Genomic DNA, 24,532 nt, shown 5'->3' on the forward strand with positions numbered 1-24,532 from the left:
GAGAGAGAGAGGTGGAGGGGGGGGGTGTGGTTGTAGGGACAAACAAGCAGTGATAGAAGCAGATCATCAAAAGATGTCAACGACAATAGTACAATAGAACACTTAGGTGTTAAAGTTAAAGTTGGTGATATTATCTAAACGAATGTCTTCCTTTTCCCACCTATTTCCATTATTTAAAAAAAAAACCCCACTAGAGCTATACCTTGAGTGCCCTACCATCCATTCTTAATTAGCACATTCGTTTAGATAATACCACCAACTTTAACTTTAACACCTATGTGTTCTATTGTACTATTGTCGTTGACATCTTTTGATGATCTGCTTCTATCACTGCTTGTTTGTCCCTACAACCACACCCCCCCCCCACCTCTCTCTCTCTCTCTATCTCTCCGCCCCCCACACACACACCTTAAACCAGCTTATATTTCAACTCTTTCTTGGACTCGAACTCAAGTTCTGTCGAAGGGTCATGAGGACTCGAAACGTCAACTCTTTTCTTCTCCGCCGATGCTGCCAGACCTGCTGAGTTTTTCCAGGTAATTCTGTTTTTGTTTTGGATTTCCAGCATCTGCAGTTTTTTTGTTTTTACATTTATATAATGCCTTTCATGACCTCAGTCGCAAAGCACTTTGTAGCCCATGAATTACTTTTGAAGTGGAGTCACAGTTGTAATGTGGGAAATGTGGCACCCAATTTGCAAACAGCAAGCTCCTACTAGCAGCAATGAGATAACTGACCAGATAATGCGTTTTTATGTGTCAATTGAGGGATAAATCTCATCCGATTTTTCTCGCCCGCCTCCTGTTACCCCTGAGCACCAACGGTTGCGTCGTTGATCAGTTTAACTGTTGAATGATGTCTAGAAATGAGTGTTTAAAAAGTGCCTCTTCTCTCCTTCAAACTGCAGCTGGATGATGCGGGTTCAGTATTACTAGAAAGCTTACTGAACAGAGAGCGGAACGGCAATAGTCTGGCAGGAAAGCCTTCGGCAACCAGCACCAACCCTTCCCCTGGTCCTTCAGTCCCCTCTCCTGGGCATACAGGTAACTCGGTGCCAGAGTTAGAACCTCCCACCAACACAAGGCACTCACAATATACTTTATTGCACATCATTAAAACTGGGGCCCATTAGGACAGGAGAATTTCAGCCCTTCAGTGCTGGTGGGACTGGTAGTCAAGTTTGTGATATAACAACTTGTAATTGTATATTTCTGTAGAATTTTCTTTATTTGTTCATGGGATGTTTTTACAACAATCGGCAATGGTTTCATGGTCATCATTAGACTTTTAATCCCAGATATTTTTATTTGAATTCAAATTTCCCCGTCTGCGGTGCTGGGATTTGAACCCGTGTCCCCAGATCATTACCCTGGGTCTCTGGGGTACTAGTCCAGTGACAATACCACTACGCCACCGCCTCCTGTTTTGGCAGGATTACGAGGAGGAAGCTCTGAGGATCACTGACCCCAATCGGATAATTGCAATCAGCAATCGCAGAGAGCACGAAATCTTGGTGCAACCCACCCCCTTTTTTGGTGACTTTTAGATGGGTTTGAAGATGAGGGCACTGTGCCAAGCTCCTGCAGAGGGGCCTGCACCAGCAGGTGGGCTTTTGGCTGAGTTGGGCAGGCTGTCAGTAACGGAAGCCAACAATTCTCCCTGGAGTTAACATGAGGTGGGATCCCTTCTGTATCCTGAGCCCAGCCTGGACTGATGGGATGACAAGTTGTCTGTTGCCTGGGAACGTTCCGCTGTATTTAATCTAATCTGAACTGGATTAGCCTTATAAATACCGTGGCTACAAGAGCAGGTCAGACTCTAGGAATTGTGCAGCGAGTAACCCTCCTCCTGACTCCCCAAAGCCTGTCCACCATCTACAAGGCACAAGTCAGGAGTGTGATAGAATACTCCCCACTTGCCTGGATAAGTGCAACTCCAACAACACTCAAGAAGCTTGACACCATCCAGGACAAAGCAGCCTGATTGGCATCACATCCACAAACATTCACTCCCTCCACCACCGACGCACAGTAGCAGCAGTGTGTACCATCTACAAGATGTACTGCAGGAATTCACCAAGGCCCCTTTGACAGCATCTTCCAAACCCATGACCACTACCACTTAGATGGACAAGGACAGCAGTTACATGAGAACACCACCACCTGGAAGTTCCCCTCCAAGCCACTCACCATCCTGACTTGGAAATATATCGACGTTCCTTCACTGTCGCTGGGTCAAAATCCTGGAACTCCCTCCCTAACAGCACTGTGGGTGTGGCTACACCACATGGACTGCAGCGGCTCAAGAAGGCAGCTCACCACCACCTTCTCAAGGGCAACTAGGGATGGGCAATAAATGCTGGCCTAGCCAGTGATAGCCACATCCCATGAATAAATAAAAAATACATTTGGGGACCTGGGCCACAGCACAGTGCTGGACATTGTGGGGAGGGTAGGATTAGGCTGGACTTTGATGCCCTTGTAGCTGAATAGTCTGACACCACATTCCATACCAATCATGAGCACCCCTGTTGATTGCTGCAAGCATTTGATTCGGATTGAGCCCTGTTTTTTTGTAACCTGACCTGCTTCCTTTTGCTTTCTAGGGTCAGTGACTGTCACCAGTGTTCATGTCCCAGGACGCACTTCCAGCACCTCCAGCACTGGCAGCAGAGGGAGGTGAGTGAGGCCTTGTTGATCTGACTGAATGTAAATTAACCCTTCCTTTTAAAGGTGCTTTGTTTCCTTTTAGTCTCTCTCACACTCTCTCTGTCTCCTTGCGCCGTTTCAGTTGCACCTCATCAAGCAGACTGTCAAGGCCTGAGTCTCAGCAGATGACCCCAGTCGTTCGCCTGGAACCCATTAAAGTCAAACAGGAGGCCATATTGGAGGATGACCTCTGTGATTTCCCCATCATTGTGGTGAAGCAAGAGCCTGGGGAGGAGGTTACAGACCCTTGTGAGGTTAGTTTGGGTCTTTTAAAAAAATTCAGTCAGCACCATTAAAGTTGAATTTTCCAATAGCTTTGTTCCTAACACTTGTACAGAATATATTACAAATCCAAACAGTTATTAATTATAGGAACAGGTGACTTTGGATCGATGATTCTCAAGGTTGTCTCCTGTCTGACTCTATTGTAGATTGAGTAACTGATAGAGATCGATTGGTGCGATTGGTTAAGAACTTCATTATTGTTGTCATGTGGCGATCAGAAGAGGGAGAGCAAACTCACTGAGCCTTGTTTATTTTCTTCTCTGTATGGGGCAATGGTTTCTAAACTATTTTTTTGTTGCGGAATCCTGTAATATATTCTGAAATTCTGTGGAACCCCAACTGTCTCTCCCTCCTCCCCTCCCACTGTGTAAATATTATAAAACAAAAATGAAAATAAAGTAAAACAGTATTGAATGATTATTTTCATTAAACAATATATCTTGAAAAATTTGGTACAATTTTCAAATCTGCGACCTGGAAACTGTGTGGAATTCTTTAGGGATAATCTGGGAATTCTGGTTGGAAAAGCACTGATGTATCTACTTCCCTCTAGGTGATGTGTAGCTATCCAGACACTGCTGAAGACTTCAATTCTTGAGGCTAAACTGAGTACCAGATATTGTAAAGGCTATAGGCCCTGACAACATTCCAAAAATAGTATCAAAAACCTGTGCTCCAGAACTTGCCGTGCCCTTAGCCAAGCTGTTCCACTACAGCTACAACATTGGTATCCATCCGGCGATGTGGAAAATTGTCCAGATATATCCTGTCCACAAAAAGCAGGAAAAATCCAAGCCGGCTAATTACCCCATCAGTTTACTCTCAATCATCAGCAAAGTGATGGAAGGTGTCGTTGATAGTGTTATCAAACGGCATCTATTCAACATTAACCTGCTCACTGACACTCAGTTTGGGTTCTGCCAGGGCCACTCAGCTCCTGACCTCATTACAGCCTTGGTCCAAACATGGACAAAAGCTGCTTATAGCTATAAAGTGCTTTGGGATGTCCTGAGAAAATTGAAGGTGCTATATACCTTTGATCAGTATATAAGTGGACCTGGCAGTAGATTTACAGTTGATTGTACTGTATAAGTCAACCTTCGAAGCCTTGAACAACCCTTCCAAAAATGGGGTGGGGGTGGAGAAGGCGGGAGGCGGGGTTTCAACTTATGTGGCGAGTGTAAAATGTGAACTGCTGGTGTGAGCGGCCACCATTTTGAAATGTGACATGGGGACATCAATTCCACATATTATCGATCCACAACTACACTCCATTCAACAGCTGCATAAAAACTCCTACAGGGAACTTGATGTTCAGCATGGTTTCACATTCCAGAATTACCTTAGGCTTTAATTTTGTTCCATCAGTCATGCAGGCCAGTACCACAGTGAATGTTGTCTACTTATGTTCTGTGATTTTCACTAGAATTATTGTCAAACCTTCCAACTCCACAATTCAGTTTCTTCATTGATACAGCATGGTCCAAATCTACTCGCAGAAAAAAATATTTGTAACTTCTCCCATGTGTTCATTGTCCCTTTCTATTGTAATCTACTGGCTTCCAAGGTACATGGGGTTGGCTAACCAATATGTGCTACTTTACTTCACCTACTCTCCCCAGATTGGTGGTGTATTCACTGAGGAGTGTTGGCTCTTCACTTGGGTTTCTCAGTTGAAAATTTAAATAGAAATAACAGGCTGGTCTATCCATCACCATCAGCAAGTTGACGCAGATTATGGCACAATTTAGATTTATAAGCTTCATTTTTATTTGGCTGGATATTTATCCATAAATAATTATGCCTCCCCACACTGGTAAAATTGTTTTTCTGTTGATGAGGAACAACCCAAGTGGCACGCTTATTGGTTAACTCAAAGGAGGCATGAGAAGCAGTTGCAAAATGAAGGCTTGTAGAATAAGCCTATGCTCTCTCACTGTGAGAGATGGAGAAAAGTCTGAGGCCTTCAGGAATTAGTTTTTATATAACTTTCTTTTATTATTGATTCTGTTATGACGTGGCAGACCAAATCCACTATGGAAACTTGGCCACCCTATCACAACAGTTTTGCAATTTACATTTATCACGAGAAGACATTTGCACTGAATTCAGAAGTAATAAGTCCACTAAGACCTTTAGAGATTTTAAAAATTAAAGTAAAATATTTATTAACAAACTAAAAGATTTCAAGCACATACATAAGACTACAATTACTTAATACTGTAACAAATCCTGAAATTCCTAATTAACCTGACTCCCAGTTACACACCCCCTTTAAGGCAACAGTCCAAAATAGCTTTTAGATTTTAAAAAAACAGCAAGTTAACACAGTACCCACTTGACAGTAGAATTGCAAATGGCTTTCCCCAACTTTAGTTATTGGACACAACAGACTTATGCACAAATGGCTGGAGGCTTCTTCAAGGCTGTTTCATACACCCCTATTAGATCTTACATGGCCCTCAACATAGCCTTTCATTTTCCTTTATATATATTTCTCTCTCTTTAATATGTAAGTTCCATTGTTCCATATATTTTTGGAACTGTATCTTTCCCATTATAAAAAAAACTTTCACGTTGCCAATATTGTCAGCAACCTTTGGGAAAAATAAACACATTGCTTAGCCTTGCTTATCTGGCTAGTTATAAACAGACTAACATCCCTTTGAAATCCAAACAATCTTACTTATTTAAAAATGAAAATTCCCTTCACACCTTACACCTAAGACAACATCCATGTTTACTCATTATCATTTCAGGCACATTTCTACACCTAACTTCTTTTGATAATTTCAAGCTTGCAGTCTACCTGACTCCAAATGTAATGAACTCACATAGATACATCCACACCCATAAACTTACTTTACAACAAACCAGAAAAATATGAAAATTATTATCCTTTCACAACTCTCAGTATATGGACATCGCTAGCAAAGCCAGCATTTGTTGCCATGTTAGTTACCCTTGAAAAGTGAACCTTCTTGAACCATGGCAGCCTGTGTGGTGAAAGTTGTTCCCACTGTGCTGTTAGGAGGGAAGTTCTAGAACTTTGACCTGTCTGCAGTCAGCCAGTTTTTTAAAAAGTTTATTCTTGAGATGTGGATGCTGCTGGCATTTATTGCCTTTGGGCTAGATGTTCTGGTGGGCCTTCTCCATGAACCTCTGCCATGTCCATCTTTGTAGCAGTTTGATAAAACAGAGGGTTGTTAAGAACCAGCCTTTTTGTGTGCAATATTAGGAGTTGTCAGCAAGTGATTCAGAGTGTGCTGGACCCAGAAAGATAGGTCCTTAATTCCCCCTGTGTGAAGTGTCACATTGGCTTCAGTTCTGAATACTACTTTTTGTTTCTTTGTAATGACGCTGTTCTTTTTCTCTTCCCTGCAGCTAACTAACCAACAGAACAACAACGCCCAACTCCCACCCAGTAAGCTGGTGACAGGTGGGCAGATGGTTGGACACCGAGACGGAACGATCAAAGCAGACCCTCCAGACAGCACGGCATCCCCCTCCTCCAACACCGCAGACCACCAGGATGGGCAGTCCCAGCCCACTGGGGCTTCTTACAAGCCCGCACGGGCTGGGGGAGACAACGGCAAAGAGGACGACCCCAACGAGGATTGGTGTGCCGTCTGTCAGAACGGGGGCGACCTGCTCTGCTGCGAGAAGTGCCCCAAAGTGTTTCACCTGGTCTGCCATGTGCCGACTCTCCTCAGCTTCCCAAGGTAAGGGGATCTTCTCACACCCCCTTCACACCCACCAAGGTAAGTGGCGAGTGTTCCATCACAATCCTGACTTGTGCTTTGTAGATGGTGGACAGGCTTTTGGGGAGTCAGGAGGTGAGTTACTCCCTGCAGGATTCCCAGCCTCTGACCTGCTCTTGTGGCCACAGTGTTCATGTGGCTGGTCTGGTTAAGTTTAGTGCTGTGGAATAGAACAATTAAAGCACTTATTCTCAGCACTGGATCCTTCCGTGAATTTCGAAGTTTTCTAGACTGTGTCCTGATCAACCTCTTCAGAAGTACCCACTCTGTTTCCACACACCAGTCATCAATCTGTAGAACAGGCTCAGTAGGGAGATGGGAGTAGCAGCTGGGATCAATTCATTAAAATGCAAATTAGATTTCTGTTTTTTAAAAAAAAATGTACCTTGGGATATAGTTTAAGTAATTTGAGACACAACGCAAGTGTAGCAGAATTGGGAGGAACGGATGATTTTGGACCAAAGCTCTCCTGCATTGGATTTTTCCTTGCCCCATGTCCGAGTCTGTTGTAGACTAATTAATAGAGATTGATTTCTGTACTGCATTAGCTTTGCCGTATATGACTACCAGGATGGCAGAAGGTGATCTACTTGGAGCTCGGTCTTATTTCATCGCAAGTTTGTACATTTCATCCTGCAAGCCCCCTCTCACCGTGAGATTGTTCATTTAGGAGCAGCTTGGTGCTTTTGGCCCATTGAGGCTGTCACCAGATGGCGGAGTCTTTGCTCCCCTCAGTGTGGGACTTCAATCCCAGGAACCAGAAAGGTGATGTGAGGCTGGTGTGAGAAACCCACTGCGTCACCCAGGAACGCTCAAGTGGAACAAATTGAAGTCATTGATTGGATCGGCATTTGCAATTGCACTGGAAAAAAACCCAGAGGTGACCAAAGTGTCAGTGAGAAACATGTACACAATTGAAAACCACCCCTGTTCAGAATTCCAGCAATTTTTAACAAATACTATAGCACAAAGAATTGCAAGTTCAAAGGAGAGCAGAGGAGTTCTCCCCAGTGCCCTCGCCAATACTAATCCCTCAACCAATATCACCTAAGACAGGAAATTGTTTTTCTGGCCATTTATCTCCGTGCTGTTTATGGGATCTTGCTGTGCTCACATTGGCTGCCGCCTTTCCTGCATTATAACAGTGACCACACTTAAGCGGTTTGGGATGTTCTGAAGCTGTGAAAGTTGTCACATTAATGTAAGGTCCTTCTTCAAAGCTCAGACTGTTCCAGAGGCAGTTTGGTTCTATGAATGAGGTTTGGTGAGATGGGCTGAAGGGCCTCCCTGGTCCACACTGATCCTTTGCGTCTACGTTGTGAACTTTGCAAGAGTCCTGTCTGTCCCTAAACTGGTTTGTTTATTTGGTTTAGTGGTGAGTGGATCTGCACGTTCTGTCGTGACCCAGTGAACCCGGAAGTGGTGTATGACTGTGATGACCAATGGCAAGCGGGCGAGAAGAGGAAAGTGGGTGGAGCCGCTGAGATGGCCCCGGTCGATCAAAGGGTATGTATGTCCGACGATTTCACTATTTCTGGAAAGAGATAAGCTGGCGTCTTTCCTATCACACCAAATACAAGGAGTGAAAGGGGAATAAAGAGATGTGATAGCGGACACTCCTAATCTTGACACCTTGTCAGTAGATGTCAGTCCCAGTCCAGATGCTTGAGCATAAAAATCTAGGCTGACACTACTGAGGGAGTGCTGCACTGTTGGAGGTGCAGTCTTCTAGGTGAGACATGAGGTCCTCGTCTGCCCTCTCAGGTGAATGTAAAAGATTCAATGGCACTGCTCGAAGAACGGGGTTTTTTCCCTGGTGGCCTGATCAATATTTGTCCCTCAGCCAACATCAATAACCAGATTCATCTGGTCACTATCTCATCGTGGGAACTTGCTGTGGACAAATTGGCTGCCATATTTTCTATATTATAATACTGTACTTACACAGGAGTATTTATTTGGCTACAAAGCAATGTAGGACATCCTGAAATTGTGAAATGTGCTATATAAATGCAGCTTCGCTCTTTTTTATTTCTTGAACTACTCTAAATTTGAACCAAAAGTGGTCTTCAGTTACTAAAACTTATTTGCAAAATGGTGGGGATTACTATCCTGAATAATAACACCTCCTTTTCGTTCTTCAGCCTGTGCCCTGTCTCTCTTTGAGCATCAACCAAGATGTGACAAGTACTGAAATTCATTCTTGCTCAGCCCAACATTGTTCACTAATGTTTTATTGGGCCCAACATGCCGTTGGAGGTCTTGTTCTCAGGAAAACTATGCTGTGGAATCGTGGGACGTTGGTCTGTCTTCTACGATTTGCCACACGGTAACTGTGGGCGTGGGAGAGGAGATACTCTATGGGGCAGATTTAGTTCCACTGTAATGGAATCCTTTTCACCCACTGTATAGATGCTGGGGTAACCCTGGCTCTGAACAGCTACACCTCTGAGAGAGAGGGAATATTAATCAGGACGCCTCAGTCACACACGCCATGCATTGAGCTCCAGAGATACATCTTTAAAAACTCATTTATAAGATCCAGGCATTGTTGGCAAAGCCAGCATTTGTTGCCCACTCTCCAGTTGCCCTTGAGAAGGTGGTGGTGAGCCCCTGGTAATGGGGGCAGGGTCAGAGGTTAGAAAAATGCCTCAGACGCTGCCATATTCTAAATCTGGTGAATAAAATCTACAAAAACACAACAAGCAAGATGCTGGAAATCGGAAATAAGAACTGAAAAATGCTGGAAAATATTCAGGAACTTTGGAGGGAGGTCCAAGGGTTAATGTTTCAGGTTGATGACCTTTCAGGAGCATCATCGTCCTGAAATATTAACTCTGTTTCTCTCTCCATGGCTGCTGCCTGATCCAGCGAGCGTTTTCAGCAACTTCTGCCTTACAATATCTACAAGTTGGGAGCAGAGTTGCCTCCAAGTGTGAGAACATGAGAATGAAGGGCCTGGCCTTTTGGGTGGGAGGGTGTGGATGCAGCCATGGACTCAGAGTCCAGAGGCTGCATGGTGCAGAGAGAGTAGAGTGCTTAGCTGGTAGCATTCTTGTCCTTCGGTCTGAAGGTTGTGGGTTCAAGACCCAATTCAGTGACTTGTCAAATCAAACAGTAAATCAAGGCTCCATCCACCCTCTCCATTGGAACTGAAAGATCCCAGGGCACTACCTTGAATCAGGGCAGTGGGATTCTGTGTGTGTCAGTGAATATTTATCGCTCAGCAGCATCTTGAAACTGACAACCTGTTCATTGCCACTTTCCTGCTTGTAGGATCTTGCTGTGCGTAAATGAGCTGCCTCCTTCCCTACATTACAGCAATAGTGCACTTGGGGAAGTCCTGCGGTCACGAAAGGTGCTACAGAAATGCGGGTTTTTTTCTTGTGGGAGAGTGACTGGTGTGTATATCTCTCACAGAAATGCGAGAACCTGCTGCTGTCCATGTACTGCGATGAGCTGAGTGTTGCTTTCCAAGAACCAGTTCCTGCTGCAGTTGTGAGTATTTGTTTTCTGGCCCCGCTATTCTCTTCCCCAGCACCCCCTCCACTCCCCTCCTCCCCTCCTCCCCTCCGCTTCACCCCTGAAAGAGCTGGGTCACTGCACAGCCACAAGGCACGCTCCAGCATCACACCCCAGGGGCCTTTCTGCAGCTCTGAGCCCAGCTTGGGAGTGAGCGCAGGGCACCTGATCACCACAGGCAAGCCCCAGCTCCCCTGCCAGCATGTGGACATTGCTGATAACGCTCAGCACAGAGGCTGGTTTTGGCAACTGAGCGAAGCAGTCATGTCTGATTGTAGTGATGGGGAGGGTGGGGGGGGGGGGGGGGGGGGGGGGGGGGGGGGGGGGGGGGCGCGGGGGGTGGATTTCCCACATGTAGTACTCGGGTGGGGGTGGGGGAGTTCCCCATCTGTAGTACTCGGTTGGGGCGGGGGTGGGGGTGTTCCCCATCTGTAGTACTCGGTTGGGGTGGGGGTGGGGGAGTTCCCCATCTGTAGTACTTGGGAGTGGGGGGTGGGGCTTTCTCCCCCCACCCCCGCCAGGTCTGTAGCAGTCGAAAGAGGGAATCTCCTGAGTGATTTTTAACCAAGCTTTTTTAAAAGCAAGACGGTATTACTGGGCATGAAGGCACAAGCACGTTGGGCGAGACTGGAGTTCCATGTGGGTTAGGCTGGGTAGGGGTGGCAGGTTCCCCTCACTGGGCCTTCTCTGCTCCATCGGTTGAATTCAGCTTTACACGGTGGGGTTTGAACGACCTGCTGCATACTCTCTGCGTCTCGCTGCCTTTAACCCCGTTGATATTTTGAGGAGGCTGCCTGTTTCCCTCAGGTTCCCGACTACTACAAGATTATAAAGAAACCCATGGACATGTGTACTGTGAAGATCAAACTGCAGAAACAGCACTCACAGCACTACCAGCGGGTCGAGGAGTTTGTGGCTGATGTCCAGCTGATCTTTAAGAATTGCGAGGAATTCAATGAGGTAACAGCAATAAAAAAAATAGGCCAGTCTGGAGCTTGTTCACTCCTGTTACTGGCATGGAGGGGGGGGAGGGGGGGGGGGGGGGGGGGGGGGGGGGGGGGGGGGGGGGGGGGGGGGGGGGGGGGGGGGGGGGGGGGGTGGCGGAGGGGGGGGGGGGGGGGAGGGGTGGCGGGGGGGGGGGGGGGAGGGGGGGGGAGGGGTGGCGGAGGGGGGGGGGGGGTGGCGGAGGGGGGGGGGGAGGGGTGGCGGAGGGGGGGGGTGGCGGAGGGGGGGGGGGGGGGAGGGGTGGCGGAGGGGGGGGGGTGGCGGAGGGGGGGGGTGGCGGGGGGGGGGGGGAGGGGTGGCGGAGGGGGGGGGGGTGGCGGAGGGGGGGGGTGGCGGGGGGGGGGGGGGGGGGGGGGGGGGAGGGGGGGGGGGGGGGGGGGGGTGGGGGAGGGGGGGGGGGGGGGGGGGGGGGGGGGGGGGGGGGGGGGGGGGGGGGGGGGGGGGGGGGGGGGGGGGGGGGGGGGGGGGGGGGGGGGGGGGGGGGGGGGGGGGGGGGGGGGGGGGGGGGGGGTGGGGGGGGGGGGGGGGGGGGGGGGGGGGGGGGGGGGGGGGGGGGGGAGGGGGTGGGGGGGGGGGGGGGGGGGGGGGGGGGGGGTGGGGGGGGGGGGGGGGGGGGGGGGGGGGGGGGGGGGTGGGGGGGGGGGGTGGGGGGGGGGGGGGGAGGGGGGGGGGGGGTGGCGGGGGGGGGGGGGGGGGGGGGGGGGGGGGGGGGGGGGGGGGGTGGGGGGGGGGGGGGGGGGGGGGGGGGGGGGGGGGGGGGGGGGGGGGGGGGTGGAGGGGGGGGGGGGGGGGGGGGGGGGGGGGGGGGGGGGGGGGGGGGGGGGGGGGGGGGGGGGGGGGGGGGGGGAGGGGTGGCGGAGGGGGGGGTGGCGGAGGGGGGCGGAGGGGGGGGAGGGGTGGTTTGAGGTTGTGTGGTGGGGGAGAGGGGCAGTATGCGGAGGGGTGGTTTGGGATGATGTGGTGGGGAGGGTTGCAGTTTGGATGGGGGAGGGGTGGTTTGGGATGATGTGGTGGGGAGGGTTGCAGTTTGGATGGGGGAGGGGTGGTTTGGGATGGTGTGGTGGGGAGGGGTGGTTTGGATGGGGGAGGGGTGGTTTGGGATGGTGTGGTGGGGGGGGGTTGCAGTTTGGATGGGGAGGGGTGGTTTGGGATGGTGTGGTGGGGAGGGGTGGTTTGGATGGGGGAGGGGTGGTTTGGGATGGTGTGGTGGGGGGGGGTTGCAGTTTGGATGGGGAGGGGTGGTTTGGGATGATGTGGTGGGGGGGGTTGCAGTTTGGATGGGGGAGGGGTGGTTTGGGATGATGTGGTGGGGAGGGTTGCAGTTTGGATGGGGGAGGGGTGGTTTGGGATGATGTGGTGGGGAGGGTTGCAGTTTGGATGGGGGAGGGGTGGTTTGGGATGGTGTGGTGGGGAGGGTTGCAGTTTGGATGGGGGAGGGGTGGTTTGGGATGGTGTGGTGGGGAGGGTTGCAGTTTGGATGGGGGAGGGGTGGTTTGGGATGGTGTGGTGGGGGGGTTGCAGTTTGGATGGGGGAGGGGTGGTTTGGGATGATGTGGTGGGGGGGGTTGCAGTTTGGATGGGGAGGGGTGGTTTGGGATGATGTGGTGGGGGCGTTGCAGTTTGGATGGGGAGGGGTGGTTTGGGATGGTGTGGACAGGGGAGGGGCAGTGTGGATGGGGGAGGGGTGGTTTGGGATGGTGTGGACAGGGGAGGGGCAGTTTGGATGGGGGAGGGGTGGTTTGGGATGGTGTGGACAGGGGAGGGGCAGTTTGGATGGGGGAGGGGTGGTTTGGGATGATGTGGTGGGGGGGGTTGCAGTTTGGATGGGGGAGGGGTGGTTTGGGATGGTGTGGTGGGGGGGTTGCAGTTTGGATGGGGGAGGGGTGGTTTGGGATGGTGTGGTGGGGGGGGGGTTGCAGTTTGGATGGGGAGTGGTGGTTTGGGATGGTGTGGACAGGGGAGGGGCAGTGTGGGGAGGGGTGGTTTGGGATGGTGTGGTGGGGAGGGGTGGTTTGGATGGGGGAGGGGTGGTTTGGGATGGTGTGGTGGGGAGGGGTGGTTTGGATGGGGGAGGGGTGGTTTGGGATGGTGTGGTGGGGGGGGGTTGCAGTTTGGATGGGGAGGGGTGGTTTGGGATGGTGTGGTGGGGGGGGTTGCAGTTTGGATGGGGGAGGGGTGGTTTGGGATGGTGTGGTGGGGGGGGGTTGCAGTTTGGATGGGGAGGGGTGGTTTGGGATGGTGTGGACAGGGGAGGGGCAGTGTGGGGAGGGGTGGTTTGGGATGATGTGGTGGGGGGGTTGCAGTTTGGATGGGGGAGGGGTGGTTTGGGATGGTGTGATGGGGGGGATGCAGTTTGGATGGAGGAGGGGTGGTTTGGGATGGTGTGGTGGGGGGGGGTTGCAGTTTGGATGGGGAGGGGTGGTTTGGGATGATGTGGTGGGGGGGGTTGCAGTTTGGATGGGGAGGGGTGGTTTGGGATGGTGTGGTGGGGAGGGTTGCAGTTTGGATGGGGAGGGGTGGTTTGGGATGGTGTGGACAGGGGAGGGGCAGTTTGGATGGGGGAGGGGTGGTTTGGGATGATGTGGTGGGGGGGGTTGCAGTTTGGATGGGGAGGGGTGGTTTGGGATGGTGTGGTGGGGAGGGGCAGTTTGGATGGGGGAGGGGTGGTTTGGGATGGTGTGGTGGGGGGGTTGCAGTTTGGATGGGGGAGGGGTGGTTTGGGATGGTGTGGTGGGGAGGGTTGCAGTTTGGATGGGGGAGGGGTGGTTTGGGATGGTGTGGTGGGGGGGTTGCAGTTTGGATGGGGGAGGGGTGGTTTGGGATGATGTGGTGGGGGGGGTTGCAGTTTGGATGGGGAGGGGTGGTTTGGCATGGTGTGGTGGGGGGGTTGCAGTTTGGATGGGGCAGGGGTGGTTTGGGATGATGTGGTGGGGGCGTTGCAGTTTGGATGGGGGAGGGGTGGTTTGGGATGGTGTGGACAGGGGAGGGGCAGTTTGGATGGGGGAGGGGTGGTTTGGGATGATGTGGTGGGGGGGGTTGCAGTTTGGATGGGGAGGGGTGGTTTGGGATGGTGTGGTGGGGGGTTTGCAGTTTGGATAGGGCAGGGGTGGTTTGGGATGATGTGGTGGGGGCGTTGCAGTTTGGATGGGGGAGGGGTGGTTTGGGATGGTGTGGACAGGGGAGGGGCAGTTTGGATGGGGGAGGGGTGGTTTGGGATGGTGTGGACAGGGGCGGGGCAGTTTGGATGGGGGAGGGGTGGTTTGGGATGATGTGGTGGGGGCGTTGCAGTTTGGATGGGGGAGGGGTGGTTTGGGATGGTGTGGACAGGGGAGGGGCAGTTTGGATGGGGGAGGGGTGGTTTGGGATGGTGTGGTGGGGTGTTGCAGTTTGGATGGGGAGGGGTGGTTTGGGATGGTATGGGTTGGGGAAGGCTGCAGTTTGGTTAGTTTTGCTTCCCTCCCTTCCCTAAGAGCCAAATCGGTTCCTGATTGTAATCCAGTGACCCCATCTGGAAAGTCAGTGTGTGTGGATAATGGGCAAGGGCAGGGTTTACTTTAATTTGTGATGATCCCTTTTATTTTTGAATGACCTACTGACACTCATTATCTCAGATCAAACACACGAATGGTCATATATATCTAGCACTGCATCTCCCTTTGGAACTGAGAAAACTGAAGGCTAGAGGAACAATTGATGTTTATTATTGTGAGAAAGGTCACTTCTCTCGAATTTTTTAAATTCACCAGTGTGAAGAATTTGGCTTTAACTCTAAGATAATACAGGAGCTGTGACAGACTCCAGACTATGTGTGTTATCCAGGAACTCAAAGATTGGCCAAAGGGGAAAAATAAACAAGTAACTAGGAGGATGAAAGCAAAAACTGCAGATGCCGGAAATCCAAAACAAAAATAAAAATACCTGGAAAAACTCAGCAGGTCTGGCAGCATCTGCGGAGAGGAACACAGTTAACGTTTCGAGTCCGTATGACCCTTCAGCAGAACTAAGTTAAAATAGAAAAAAGGTGAAATATAAGCTGGTTTAAGGGGGGTGTGGGGGCGAGGGTACAGCTGGATAGAGGGCCAGTGATAGGTGGAGATAGCCAAAAGATGTCACAGACAAAAGGACAAAGAGGTGTTGAAGGTGGTGATATTATCTAAGGAATGTGCTAATTAAGGGTAGAAAGCAGGACAAGCAAGGTACAGATAGCCCTAGTGGGGGTGGGGTGAAGGGAAGGGATCAAAATAGGCTAAAAGGTAGAGATAAAACAATGGATGGAAATACATTTTAAAATAATGGAAATAGGAAAAGAAAAATCTATATAAATTATTGGGGAAAAAAGGGAGGATCAGAAAGGGGGTGGGGATGGAGGAGAGTTCATGATCTAAAATTGTTGACTCAATATTTAGTCCGGAAGGCTGTAAAGTGCCTGGTCGGAAGATGAGGTGCTGTTCCTCCAGTTTGCGCTGAGCTTCACTGGAACAATGCAGCAGGCCGAGGATGGACATGTGGGCATGAGAGCAGGGTGGAGTGTTGAAATAGCAAGCGACAGGGAGGTCTGGGTCATGCTTGCGGACAGACCGAAGGTGTTCTGCAAAGCGGTCACCCAGTCTGCGTTTGGTCTCCAGTGTAAGAGGAGACCACATTGGGAGCCGCGAATGCAGTAGACTAAATTGAGGGAAGTGCAAGTGAAATGCTGCTTCACTTGAAAGGAGTGTTTGGGCCCTTGGACGGTGAGGAGAGAGGAAGTAAAGGGGCAGGTGTTGCATTTTCTGCCGTTGCATGGGAAGGTGCTGTGGGAGGAGGTTGAGGTGTAGGGGGTGATGGAGGAATGGACCAGGGTGTCATGGAGGGAATGATCCATGCGGAATGCCGCCAGGGGGTGAAGGGAAGATGCTTTTGGTGGTGGCATCATGCTGGAGTTGACGGAAATGGCAGAGGATGATCCTTTGAATGCGGAGGCTGGTGGGGTGATAAGTGAGGACAAGGGGGACCCTATCATGTTTCTGGGAGGGAGGAGAAGGCGTGAGGGCGGATGCGCGGGAGATGGGCCGGACACGGTTGAGGGCCCTGTCAACCTCCATGGGTGGAAAACCTCAGTTAAGGAAGAAGGAGGACATGTCAGAGGAACTGTTTTTGAAGGTAGCATCTTCAGAACAGATGCGACGGAGGCGAAGGAACTGAGGGAATGGGATGGAGTCCTTACAGGAAGCGGGGTGTGAGGAGCTGTAGTCGAGGTAGCTGTGGGAGTCGGTAGGCTTGTAATGGATATTGGTGGACAGTCTATCACCAGAAATTGAGACAGAGAGGTCAAGGAAGGGAAGGGAAGTGTCAGTGATGGACCATGTGAAAAGGATGGAGGGGTGGAAATTGGAAGCAACATTAATACATTTTTCCAGGTCCAGACAAGATCATGAAGCAGCACCGAAGCAATCATTGATGTACCAGCGAAAGAGTTGTGGGAGGGGGCCGGAGTAGGACTGGAACAAGGAATGTTCCACATACTCCATAAAGAGACAGGCATAACTGGGGCCCAAAAGGGGGAATCTTCTCACATAAGAACAAAGAAATAGGAACAGGAATAGACTATACAGCCCCTCAGCCTATTCAGTAAGATCATGGGTGAATTTTTACATCAACTCCACTTCTCTGCATTATTCACACATCCCTCGATTTCCTTTAGTACTCCAAATTCTATGATTTCAACCTTGAGTATACTCATAGACTGAGCATCCTTAGCTTCCCGGAGTAGGGAATTCTGAAGAGTCACAGCTCTCTGAATGAAGATTGTAAATAGCTGGGACCCAATCGCTAATCCATGAGGCATCTCACTAGACATAGCCTGTCAACCCGAAAATTACCCCTTTAATCTTGCCTTCTGGTTTCTGTCTGTTAACCAATCCTCAATCCATTCTAATATATTACCCCCAATCACATGGGCCCTAATCTTGCCTAACAGCCTCTTGTGTGGCGCCTTATCGAATGCCTTTTGAAAATTCAAATGTACCACATCTGATATTACCCTGGTATGAAACCTGCAAGTCAAAGCCTCAAAAACCCGTTAATAGATTTATCAACACACAACTTCCCTTTCATAAAACTACGTAATCATGTAAAGCTGTGTTACTAAATTCCCAATAATGGACTTAAAATATTTTCCTTCCTCCTGATGTCAGGCTAGTCCTTGGCTTTGTGTCAGATTTTGTTTTATAATGCTCCTGTGGGATGTTTCATTATGTTAGAGGTGCTATATAAATGCAAGTTGCTGTTAACTGGCCTGTAGTTCTGTCTTCTCTCTTTTCTCCGCTATTGAATAGCCGGGTTATGTTTGCTAGCTTCCAATCCACAGGGCTCATTCTAGAATCTAGGGTATTCAGGAAGCTCAAAACCAACACGTCCACCATCTCTTCCCCCGCTTATTTTAAAACCCTAGGATGTAGGCCATCAGGTTAAAGAGAGTCACTGCTTTTAATCCCATTATTTTTTCGAGTACCCTCTCTTAACTTGAAGTGCTTAATATTAGTAATCAGTGTCACTTGACCTTTGGTTTGCTGCTATTTGTTTTTTTTTGTGTTTTCGATTATGAAGACAGATAGAAAATATTGGTCTAATGTCTGTACCATTTTCTTATTTATCTTGCCTTTGCCTCTGGGGGCTTCCACCAATCTCTTCCTAATTACATGTTTGTAGAAGCTCTTACATTCTTTTTGAACTATTTTGGCTAGTTCGTTCTCATTGTATTTTTCTATCAAATTCTTGCTCCTCCTTTACTGTTTCTAAAATCTCCCCCAGTCCTCAGCCTTACTACTCTTTTTGGCAACATTTTATGCCTCATGGGAAAAATTCCACCCCCCAGTTGGGGGAGGGAGCGCAGGAGCGGGCGCGTGCTGATATGCCCCCAATTGGGGGCACGCTGCCATTTTACGTGGGCGGGCCAATTAAGGCCTACCTAGCGCGACATCTGCCAGGAAGCGCTATGCGCTCCCTGTGCAAACGGCGGGGGGGGGGGGGTGATTCCCTCAGCCGGGAGTGTGCTCTGTCATGCATGAGCGCACTCATCTCCCTGAGGCTAAGTGCTGCCTCAGGGAGATCAGCTCCAAATTTAAAAACGTTAAAGAAACGATATCGAAATTTCCCTGACATGTCCCCCCTTGTGACACTCACATGAGTTGGGACATGTCGATCACTTTTACTGAAACCTTTACTAAATTTTTAAAAACCCTCATGAAACCTCATCCCGCCCGATGGATGAGGTTTGATGCTTTCTCTGAAGCCCGCCAGGGCTCCCAGCCTGCCCGCTAACCTTAAGGTTGGATGGGCAGGTCCATTAATGACTTGAATTACTTTTTAATTGGCCTCAATTGGCCATTGACAGGTCGGTGAGCACACAGCTGATTCGGCTGCGCCCCCGCCGACCTGAAAATTGAAATTATGTCATTTTACACATCAGCGAGCAGACCCCGCCCCCGCTTGCCGGCCAGAAGATGTTTTTAAACCAATATAACACCTTTTGACACCTCTCATTAGCCACGGTCAGAGAACTCTTCCTTTGAAAGTTCTATTTCCTAAGTGAATGCATGTTTGTTGAGAATTATGAATTCTTTAAGCGTTCTCCAATGCTTATCTATCATAGTCATAGTCACTTACGCACACTTGGCCCGTGGAGTCCATACCAGCTCTCTGTGGGGAAATCCAGTCAGTCCTCCTTGGTCCCTATAGCCCTGCAAGTTTATTTCCTTCAAGTGCCTTTCCGATTTCTTTTCAACAAAATTGATCTTTTTCCTCATCCATCATACATTTTAATCTTAATTTCCCAATCTACTTTATCCAACTCGCCCCTCCAACCTATGTTATTGGCTTTGTTTAAATTTAAGACTCCAGTTTTGGATTTAACCTCATCAGTCTCAAACTCAATATGAAATTATATCATATTTTGATTACTCTTCCCCAGAGGGTACTTTACTATACGATTATGAATTAACCCTTCTCATTATACAATACTGGATCTAAAATGACCTGTTTCCTAATTTGTTACTCAACATTTAAGGGGAGGCAGTGGCATAGTGATATTGTCACTGGACTAGTTTTCCAGAGACCCAGGGTAATGTTCTGGGGATCCAGGCTTGCATCCTATCATGATGAATTCAATAAAAATCTGGAATTAAAATTCTGATGATGACCATGAAACCATTGCCAAAAGTCACAAAACCCATCTGATTCGCTAATGTCCTTAATAAATGCCGGCCGAGCCAACGATGTCTACAGCCCATGAACCAATAGATTTTTTAAAAAAACTTCTTTTTGGGTACAATAGGTGTTGGCTGGGTGCAAGTTAATTGGGCTGGCATTGCTAAAAATGGTTAGCAGATGTTTTAAAGAAAAGAGGCACTAGTTTTCAGATGATAACTTGTGTAATGCAATTACTTAATTGAAGTATTTAAATCCTGATCAGTCCGGACAAGGTGGATGTGGAAATTATGTTTCCTCTTGTGGGTGAGTCCAGATCTAGGGGGCACTGTTTTAAAATTAGAGGTCGCCTTTTTAGGACAGAGATGAGGAGAATTTTTTTCTCTGAGGGTTGTGTGACTTTGAAACCTCAGAAGGTGGTGGAGGCGGGGGTCATTGAATATCTTTAAAGCAGAGATAGATAGATTCTTAGGCAAGGGAATCAAAGGTTACTGGGGGTAGATGGGAATGTGGAATTAATAATACAGACATACCAGCCATGATCTTATTGAATGGTGGAGCAGGTTTACTTCTGCTCCTATTTCGTATGTTTGTTAAAGACTCTGCAGTGTATTTGGCTGCTCCTAAAATCTAATATTCCTCAGTCAATCTCTCCTTCAGGCAGTTAAACTCTCAAACAGGCTGACAGGACCTCGATTATCCAAAAGGCTGGTACCTCTGGCGTTGTGGCATTCCTTCACCACTGCACCAGAGACTTGGCCTGGATTATGTGCCCAAGTCCTAGTTTGAACCCATGATCTGCTGACCCAAGTGGTACCACTGAGTCAAGCTGATGATTCTGTATTCCCAACCGTTGCTGTAAATTTATCCCACCACACAATGTCAGGCTTTAAATTTGACCTGTTCCTTATTATTCCTTCCCCTCCCTTTATGACTATGGTTTATCTCCCCCATCTATTCCTATCTTTCCCTAGTCCATTAGGCTGCGAGTAAGTTGGGAGTACAACTTATTGGGATTTTGGCTGCCATTTCAGATCGGTCCGATTCCCTTTTCTCACCTTTCTCTTCTTCCTTCTTCCCTTTCCGAGCAGCACCACATTTCAGATTTCCATTGTCAATTAGTTCCTCCCAAACCCCCCTCACCCCTCACCCACCCCCGCCCCCCTGCCTTTTGCGATTCCTACCGCAGCCCAATGCTACTCCTCTTTCCTCCTGACATACCAAGCTTTAATTCCCTTCCAGAATAATCCCATGACTAAACTTTCTGCCCTTCAGGAACTCATCTAGGCACAATCCTCCTCTCTCACTTGACTCCTCGTCCAATGTGGCCACTGGCAGCTAATTACGCCTATCTCCTACTCGTTCCACGCACCACTATCCCCTTGGATTCTGCCAGTGGATCAACAATCACCCTGTCCCACCACCCCCACGTTCCTTCCAGAATGTTCACTCACTCATGTACAATGCCCTCACTTGCAACTGTATTGGGGATGGTTGCATTTAGGGACAGGGCTTTGACTGAAATTAGGCTGATGGATGGTGACTCTTTACTGCCGGCCCTGCTGTCTTCCTACTGACTGCTCTGCCCAACATATTGTGTAGATGGTGTGGCCCTCATCACCAAATCAGAGCCAGGCCCTTTTCTACTGATTTGGTACCTTTTGACTCAAAGCACCTCCCTTACTCCACCCACTCACTTCTCAAATCCTCCTCCTATTGTCACAGTGCATGTTTTTCACTGAGAGGTCCATCTTGATTTTCTCCTCAGTCACCACAGTAAGCAACTCCTTATCCTAGAATGGTTCATGTACAGGAAGAGGCCGTTTTGTCCATCATGTCTCTGCAGGCTGTCTGCAAGAGCAATTCAGCTAGCCCCACTCCCTTTCCCTCTCCCCATAGCCCTGCAAGTTTGTCTTCTTAAGATAATCATCAAATTCCCTTTTGAAAGCCATGATTAAATCTGACTCCACTGCCGCAGTCTCAGGCAGTACATTCCAGATCCTAACCACTCGATGCATAAAACAGTTTTTTTCTTATGTTGCCTTTGGTTCTCTTGCCAATCACTTCAAATTGATGTCCTGTCATGTCCAACCCTCCCACCAATGGGAACAGTTTTTCTTTCATGGGATGTGGATGCGGTTGGCAAGGCCAGCATTTGTTGCCCATCCCTATTTGCCCTTGAACTGCGTAGATTGCTAGGCTAATTCAATAGGGCAGCTAAAAGTCAACCACGTTACTGTGGACTTGGAGTAACATGTAGGCCAGACCAAGTAAGGATGGCCTAAAGGACATTAGTAAATCAGTTGGGTTTCTACAACAATTAACGATAGTTCCATCAAGACTAGCTTTCAATTCTAGAATTGGGCCACGGTGGGACTTGAACCCATATCCCCAGAATGTTAGCCAGGTTCTCTGGATCACTAGTCCAGTGACATTACCATTACGCCACAGTCTTCCCCTAAAATCTCTCCATCTACTCTGGCCAAACTCCTTATGACTTGGAGCCCCCTTATCAAATCTGTCAATCTTCCCTCCTCTAAGGAGGATAGCCGCAGCTTCTTCAATCTATCCATGTAAATGAAGTGGAACTCAATGATTTCAGTCGGCATCTGAGCTCCTCTTACCCTCTCCCCAGCTACACAAACTGAAGCTTGGGAAGCCGTGTGACACAAGTACAGAGCTTGTTAAACAGCCGATATCTTGTTCCTTTTGGGAAATGGCATTGATTGCGACTGGCACAGTGAACAGTAGAAGGGTGAGTCTTGGTTATAAAAACACTTCTGCTTCCATTTCCTCGCAGCCGGATTCCGAGGTGGCTCATGCTGGCAGGACTTTGGAACAAATCTTTGAGGCAAAGCTGAGGGCGCTGTTTCCGGACAGGACATTCCCACCACTGGCACCCACCAAATCAGACAGCGAGTGCACAAAGGTTACCGTCGACTCGGAGGACGACGATGAAGATGTTGTCCAGCCTCGGAGAAAGCGTTGCAAAGGGAGAGAGAGCCCCATCTTCATCAAATGACCGCAAAAGAATCTTCTCTTGTTAAATAGACTTGGTGAGGACTGTAATATTTGTATCATAGAAATAATATTTAAGAGAGAAGCGATGCTTGAAAAATCTAGTTAGTGATGAACACTATTCTGTATTAGAGTTACAAACCAGCAGGTGGTAAATTAAAGACATTTCTGCTACCTCACAATCTTGTCTGCCTGTTTTTGTGAATCCCAGCAACACTCTCCACTTTTAGCCAAGGTTTACTTCAGTTACAGCACACAACATGCCCAAATGTGGGGCTGATTTTTCACTTGAAGTGAATCAGGCTTTGCTGAGGCAGTAGGAGCCTAAAGGTGCAGCCAAAGACTCTATTAAAGCACATACCACAGGCCGCTGCCAGTCCAGCCTTGCTTGGACCCTCTGCATCATGTTCTCTCCACCTTTGAGCACCTAGTTGATAGCCTCTGCTGCTAGCTGAGCCACCCAATATTTCTGAAGCCCAAGAGCAGCAAGCTGCCTGAGGACACCCTGTTTGATGTCCGCCTGTCAAATTGAAATAAAGCCAGGGATATAAGATCACCACCCACCACAATGGGCAGTCAGCCAGCCCCCTCCACTGTCCATCTACCACAAAGTCAAAATCTCCTCCAATGCCTTGTTTGAGAAAGACTCTGTGTAACATGGTGCTGCAGGATAATTTTGAGGCTGGCTTTGTGCCTGCAATCTCTGTGCATTTGCCTCCTGCTTTCAATTGTACCACCCTGGATGCAGTAACCGAGGCACTGTTCAGAGCAGTGGACTTTTTACTTGCTGACCAAGAATGGGAAGGACCTTTTGCATTTCCGAATGTGCCTTTGCTGGAAGAGCAAGAGAAAAAGAGAGAGCAGCATCAAATGCCAACTTGGCCAATTAATCCCAGAACTGGTGATCTGGTTATTATGATATTGCTGTTTGTGGGAGTTTGCAGTAGGCAAAGTGACTGCTGTGTATCCTACACTTACCAGCTATAAAAAATATTAGGATGTCCTGAGGTTGTGTAAATAAATGCAAATTTGTCTTTCGCATGACCCTATGCCAACCAACTCCAGGCTTGTCTAGCAGGTTTGTTCTAACCCCCAAAAGAGGTTATCAACATCCTGGGGATTACCATTGACCAGAAACTGAACTGGACTAGCCACATAAATACTGTGGCTACAAGAGCAAGTCAGAGGCTAGGAATCCTGTGACGAGTAACTCACCTCCTGACTCCCCAAAGCCTGCCCACCATCTGCAAGGCACAAGTCAGGAGTGTGATGGAATACTTTACACTTGCCTAGATGAGTGCAGCTCCAACAACGTTCAAGAAGCTTGATACCATCCAGGACAAAGCAGCTCGCTTCACTGGTACCCCATTCACAAACATTCATTTCCTCCCCACCGATACACAGTGGCAGCAGTGTGTACCATCTACAAGACGCACAGAGGGAACTCACCAAGGCTCCTTAGACAGCAAATCCATGTTCATTGCCATTTAGAAGGACAAGGGAAGCAGATGCATGGGAAAAGCACCACCTGGAAGTTCCCCTCCAAGTCACACACCATCCTGACTTTGAAATATAGCACCATTCCTTCACTGTTGCTGGGTTGGAATCCTGGAACTCCTTCCCTTACAGCACTGTGGGTGTACCTACACCACATGGACTGCAGCGGTTTAAGAAGGCAGCTCACCACCACCTTCCCATGGGCAGTTAGGGATGGGCAATAAATGCTGGCCTAGCCAGTGATGCCCACATCCCATGAATTAATAAAAAAAATGTTGCACAGATGGGCTATGAGTCTACTGCCCTAACCATTCTACATATCCACCTATTCCCAAAGGGTGTTCCCTATGCCCCATTCTTTTGGGGTTGTTCTATATACTTGTCTGTCCCTTCCTGCCTGCACTCCATTTGGAGAGACAGTGGCATGGTAGCAATGTGACTGGACTAGTAATTTAGAGGTCCCCTATGTGGGGGGAGATAGGTTCAGATCCTACCATGGCAACTGGTGGAATTTAAAATTCAATTAATAAAATCTGGAATTTAAATCTTGTC

The 24,532-nt window shown here is 48.9% G+C and overlaps 1 protein-coding gene across 2 annotated transcripts in view; it reads left to right on the forward strand.

The window, feature by feature from the left end:
* Positions 1-22,662, forward strand: part of LOC121293133 (E3 ubiquitin-protein ligase TRIM33-like) — a 127,539-nt gene extending 104,877 nt beyond the window's left edge. For both annotated transcript variants that reach the window (XM_041215858.1, XM_041215857.1), the window contains 8 exons: positions 908-1,043; positions 2,606-2,678; positions 2,791-2,962; positions 6,378-6,715; positions 8,128-8,260; positions 10,175-10,252; positions 11,084-11,236; positions 22,266-22,662. In XM_041215858.1, coding sequence (XP_041071792.1) covers positions 908-1,043; positions 2,606-2,678; positions 2,791-2,962; positions 6,378-6,715; positions 8,128-8,260; positions 10,175-10,252; positions 11,084-11,236; positions 22,266-22,487 — 1,305 coding nt within the window. In that variant the 3' untranslated portion in view covers positions 22,488-22,662. The remainder of the gene's footprint in view (positions 1-907; positions 1,044-2,605; positions 2,679-2,790; positions 2,963-6,377; positions 6,716-8,127; positions 8,261-10,174; positions 10,253-11,083; positions 11,237-22,265) is intronic.
* Positions 22,663-24,532: the final 1,870 nt, after the last annotated feature.

This window comes from Carcharodon carcharias, chromosome 21, assembly GCF_017639515.1.
Source record: "Carcharodon carcharias isolate sCarCar2 chromosome 21, sCarCar2.pri, whole genome shotgun sequence".
Classification (NCBI taxonomy): domain Eukaryota; kingdom Metazoa; phylum Chordata; class Chondrichthyes; order Lamniformes; family Lamnidae; genus Carcharodon; species Carcharodon carcharias.